We start from the raw sequence: 6000 nt of genomic DNA on the forward strand, positions 1-6000 counted from the left end.
TAATTAAGTCCAATTCCTGAGACCAGTGGCCAGTCGGAATAGCCATGATCAGCTTGGATATGGGAAAAGGATAGCAAGATCTGTTTAGCTGCAGTCATGCTGCTCTGCTCACATAAAGTCAATGAGTTACTCTGAATTTACACTAACTGAGAACAGAATTGGGCCCTAAATGATCTCACATATCATCCAGCAAGTCAATTTGAGCTGGAAAATTAGCTTTGATCCAGTCAACTAATATTTGTCTTACGTGGAGTCAACAGTAGTAATGTGCTTCACTAATTAACTAACTTAGGGTATGTCTACACCCAGCCGCTAGTTCGGCGGCTGGGAATTGAAGTTCTGGGTTCGACTTATCGCGTCTTGTCTGGACGCGATAAGTCGAACCAGGAAGTGCTCGCCGTCGACTACGGTACTCCAGCTAGACGAGAGGAGTACCGCGGAGTCGACGGGGGAGCCTGCCTGCCGCGTGTGGACCAAGGTAAGTTCGAACTAAGGTACTTCGAACTTGCGTACCTTAGTTCGAATTGGGGGGTAAGTGTAGACCAAGCCTTAGTAGATAACAAGGAGACAGAGACGGGGTCTCTGCCTAGAACCCCAAATCTGAGCAATGTTCAACTTTGTAGGTCAGGCTCCATTTTTCACTGCTCAGGCCCACCTCGAATTAGCCAGCACTCATTTAGTGTTCAATTGTGGAAGCCCTGTGGTGTGGAATACCCACTAACTTAAAGGACTAAACCCTACTCTGTCACTCAAACTAGTTTGAGTGGTTGGTAACCTTTGGTATAGTGATGAGAGGTGGTGAAAAGTATTAATACTGTTCAATGGATACATTATGTCCCTCTTTGAGACTCATTGCTTCTGCATGCATGCCCTACAAGAAAAGAACTACACTGAACATAATACAAAACCAACCAGTCCTCTAATTAGCTTTTCCCCTCTGAGTTTCTCTGTGACTCCCATCTTTAAAGGGTCATTCAGTGAAGGTGGCCATTAAAAAAAAACCCACAAGGAAATACTTTTTCACGTGACGTACGATTAGACTATGGAACTCACTGAGTCCAAGAGCTTGGCAGGATTCAGAAATGCTTTAGACATTTATATGGATAACATGAAAATCCAGAAATATAAAAGGAACTGCTTCAAAAAAAGGTTATGAAGGGACAAAACGCCTCATGTATTAGAGCTTATTGGGGGCAAGGAGGAAATTCTTTTTTGAAGCAGGTTATCCCATAACTGCCAACTGCAACATTTTTTGCACCTTCCTCTGGAGCATCTGGTCCTGGCCACCACCGGAGGCAGGATATTGAACTATGTGGAGCACTGCTCTGATCCAGTACGTTAGTGCCTATGTTTGGTATTTCTGTCTACTAGAGTTGAAGCTCTTTGGGACAAGCACTGTCTTCATTGTGCATCATGTAGTGCTGAGCACATTACTGTCAGGTAACAGATATAACCCTGCCATTGGATATTATAATTAATGCCCCAATTAAAGGACCATTTGCCATATTTATGTAACTACATTAGGATAGAAAATAAAATTTTAAAGTGGCTAATCCAGTTTTTAATTCTATTTCTGTGTAGGATCCCCTTGTTTTTGGGTTGCCACATTGTTTGACTTTTGCTATTTTTCAATGGATTTTTATAGTGAATTTTATTTTGTTTTGATGGTCTGCACAGCATGGAGTGGCCTGGTGGTGGGAGTATTCTCTAAATAAAGTGATCACTAATAATGATTAGTTAGTACCAAATTATTTAAAACTATGATAAGAAATAAAAAATATTCCTCATAAGTTTAAGCATATGCACACACACCTATACACAAACAAAGCAGCACACAGCGAACTGGTGGAATTTTTCTAAAATTTGATTATTTTGACCTTTTTTGATGACATTTTGAATATTAACCAAAAGGAATGAATTTTTCATGAAAATGTTTGCAAAAAGATGCTAATTTTTCACCTGCTCTAATGTACATGTAATGTGTATATGTGCAAAACAACTTTATTATCCAAATGTCTTCTGGGACAATGATTAAGTTCAGCTAATCAAGGTTAGGTATTACTGAGGGAATTTCCATTGTAATTAATAGTCAGCAGGGCACATGACCCTTTTTCGAAAGGCAGAGTAGTTGGATAATTTAAGTTATACTGTAGATACATATTGTAGATCTTGGGAAAGGTGCTTATTTCCTCCCTCCACAAAATAACTTTATTTATCACATAATAAATGATGTTATGTTTTTTCCCCCTATTATCTCTTCCCCTTCTTCAAGGTCTCTTCCTATTGTGCTTTGTATACGGAACCTTTTGACATCGGTGTGTCTGTACATATGCTAACACAATGGGTCGCTGTGAAGGGTATGATGTCAGATAGCTTATACACGGTCACTGGAAGAGTCTGTTTCAAACTGAATTTAACAAAAGATGGATGTGCCCATTCAAAATAAAGTAAAGGTCAAGTTGGATTTCTAAGTTAGCAGTTTTTAATAGCTTAAAGATAATGCACTGTAAAGCTATTGACATATTTGTGCTATGCTCATTACACAATGAAGGAAACTCACAGAAAGCCATATGTATTGACATCAAGTTTTACAGTGTGCCATTCTATTTTTATTTAACACCATACTGCAAAAAAGGGTTAGCCGTAATCATGTTTAAGTACTTTGTGGGGACGTTAAAAAACCCACATTTATTTAAAATAGTTAATATTTAGCTCTTAAATAGCACTTTCATCTCACAGTAGATCTCAAAGTGCTTAACAAAGGTGGTCAGTATCAGAACCCCAATTTTACAGATGGGGAAACTGAGGCAGAGAGGTGAAGTGACTTGCCCAGGGTCACCCAGCAAGCCAGTAACAGAGCCAGGAATAGAGCCCAAGTCTCCTTAAATTGTTGTAAACATACTCACATATAGTTATGACTATATTATAGGATTATAAAGAATTAGGATCTTGGAATGAGAAGCAGAATATTAACCATTCTACCTGAAAGACCATCAGGATCAAATCTAACCTTGTACTGTAGGAGTTAGCTCAGAGTGACAAGTCATGTGGCTTGAGTTTGGCATTCTGATCCATCTTATTGCCCTATACTGCAACTCATCCCTGTAATATCTCAACGTGATATCTAATTCTTGCTTTGCAACTTAACCTGCTATATGAGGTTTGAGCAAAATGAGATTTGAGTGAAGTAGTAGTAGCTTAGTCCTCAAGTAACCCCACTAACTTCCATGGGGCTACTCCTGGAAAAAGATACTATTTAACATGAGGTTTATTTAACTATTTAACACATCCAGCCCTGATGGGTGTGACTCCAGTGAGCTCACTTACTCCAGGGCTGAATTTGGCCCTCTATATCCATTTCTTCCCCCGCCCCCCCTAAACTAGAAAATAGGGGCAATACGCACCTACTCCATGGTGGTATTGTGAACATTAATTGTAAGTTGTTGAATACTGCAAAGGGAGGTCTGCCAGAGTTGGCTATGGCTGTTTTTGAGGGGTTTAGAAAGGCTGAGAAATTCCATTTCCTAGTCAGTAGTTACACCAGTTGGAAGCTGAATCAATGTGGAAAAGCCTAGGGACTTCAGTTTTATCAAGTGTGAAAGTTTTCACCTATTTCTTCATTCAAACAAATATGAAATTGATGATAGTTGCATGATCTCTCACCAATAAAGAGATCCAGTTTAACTCCAGTTTACCCAGACCACTGTGACAAGGAGTTTGTTATAACACACTATATTCATCTTCGAGAACTTCAGTGGAATACTGCTTTTATGGAAGTGCTCTCCTTACTGTAAGCTCTTCCTAGGTTAGACCAAATGGACTTTGGTCATTTGTGTCTGTTATCACTTGCACACAGAGCCTGCTCCAAAGCCCAGCAAGGTCAATGGGAATCTTTTCATTGCCCAAAAGCTTTAGATCAAATCCCTGCATACCGTGCAGGGAGATGTTTCTAGGAGTTTGTCAGTTATCTTTTGTTTAAATTAAAGAGAAAAACAAGTCTACATTTTTAGCATTAAGATGTAAATAAGCACTGTAGAAGAGGAAACTTCTATTGTATAGCCACATAGTGGTAAATATTACTGAAAAATAGCAATACTTTGCACCATTCCGCCAAATAGCCAAACTCTTACCAACAATTAGGGAAGCCTCAACACCTCGTTGAGGTAAGTAAGGATTATCGTCCCCATTTAAAGTGTAAGGAATTTTACAAACAAGGTAAGTGACTCACCCAAGCTACTCTGCCCAGTGGCGAGATTATTCACTGAAGACAGTTGGTCTAACAAGTACCCAGTCATGAATGTTAACGGTGCTGCAGTGCCACTTGGTTTGGCTTTCAATTAATTTTTTTTTATTTTAATAGTTCATGATTCCTTTAACAAAGAGACAAGATGGGCGAGGTAATATCTTTTACTGGACCCACTTCTGTTTGTCTCTCTCACCAACAGAAGTGAGTCCAATAAAAGATATTACCTCACCTACTTTGTCTCTAATATCTTGGGACCAACACGGCTTCACCACCACTGCATACCCTTTAACAGGGGCAGTTCAGGAACACAAAGCCAAACATTTTTTAAAAGGCCCCTATGTTTGTGCACCCAAACAAGTGGGTGTGCAATCTCTTGAACCCACAAAAATGAAAATTTTCAAGAGGGAGAATTTAGACACCACACTGCTCAATGAGTGCCTAAAACAGGAAGCATAGACAATCTACAATCAAATGTGTGTTGTGGGCAGCTCCTTAAAACCCTGAAGAATATTGACCACAGATAATTAGGTTATTCCATCTTCCATTCTAGTCATACATGATAGTGAGGACTTGCACACTGGCTTTAAAATAATAAGCATGACAGGCTAAACTCTGCAGTCTTTACTTAGCCACTACAATGGGAGTTTTGATGATGGTATGGGGCCATGGGAACTTGGCAATCATGAGTTTGCAGGTGTGGGTGCATGGACTTGGATACACTGAGTAAGGACTACAGATGTTGGCCCTGGCTCCCCCCCAACCTCCTCAAATCCAAGTCCTATTGAAATCAATGGAAACTTTGCCTTGGATTTCAGTAGGACCAGGATATGGCCCATGGCCTTTATAAGCAGATCATAAGATAAGAGAATAAAATAAGTAGCTTTCCTTACTTTCCCCGGGTAGTTTCAAAGCCGGATTTTTTGAAGTCAGCATCCTTCTTAGTGCTGGTGCTGGCGGCGCTGTAGTACGACAGCCTGGGAGATCTGTTCCCTGTTCTTTGCTGGCTTTTAACAGCCCCTTGTTGGGGAGGCATCTTTCTAGGAATGCTCTGTGCAAAGCTCCCCGTGCTGTTGGATAGGGCTCCTTGCTTAGCATTAGCACCACCACGATTGCTGTTTCCACTGGACTGTGTTGTAGGGGTGGAGGTTTTCTTCTCCTCGGTCCCTGGCAGGGTTTTCAATCCCTGAGCCTCTTCTGTGAACGCAGGGGTGATTTTCACAGCATGCTCCCATGATGTACTTGCTGCAGCTGTTTGGATCTCAGATGGGGTGGATATGGGGGTTGCCACCAGGTTTCTGAGGCTGTGCGTTGCAGTAGGAGGTGAAGTCAAGTCTGCGTGGCTTGGTTGGGTCTCACCATCCCTAGTCATGGGCCAGGGCTTGCCAGTGGTAGCAGATCCCAGGCTGCCACTCTGCAAGTGCGAGAGAAACAATAAGAAGATTATCTCCTTCATCCTGTGTTGTTTTGTAAGAGCCACGAGATGTCTCGCATGTATTCCTTGTGTGAGGATCCTGCAGCTGCCTTCTCCTCCTCCTGAGGTGCAGCTCAGAGTGAACCTGCACAGAGAGTGCTCTGCCAGTTTTGTTTCTGTAGAAGAGGAAACAGGTTTTTAGTTGTTTCAAAACTGACTGAGGAAGCTCAATTTCCTGTTTCTGTGAATTTCTCTGCAACCTGTGTCCCCTTACAGGGCTGGAGCCTGGAAGCCTTAGGGGAAAGAAAAAAGGGTTCTCTGCTGAAGCTACAGGATGAAGATT

The 6000-nt window shown here is 41.3% G+C and overlaps 1 protein-coding gene across 1 annotated transcript in view; it reads right to left on the bottom strand.

The window, feature by feature from the left end:
* Positions 1–5797, bottom strand: part of MMRN1 (multimerin 1) — a 55605-nt gene extending 49808 nt beyond the window's left edge. The window contains exon 1 of the mRNA XM_065405236.1: positions 5137–5797. Within this exon, the coding sequence (XP_065261308.1) occupies positions 5137–5699 (563 nt within the window). The 5' untranslated portion in view covers positions 5700–5797. The remainder of the gene's footprint in view (positions 1–5136) is intronic.
* Between the last annotated feature and the right edge of the window lie 203 nt (positions 5798–6000).

Source organism: Emys orbicularis, chromosome 5 (genome assembly GCF_028017835.1).
Source record: "Emys orbicularis isolate rEmyOrb1 chromosome 5, rEmyOrb1.hap1, whole genome shotgun sequence".
Taxonomy (NCBI): Eukaryota; Metazoa; Chordata; order Testudines; family Emydidae; genus Emys; species Emys orbicularis.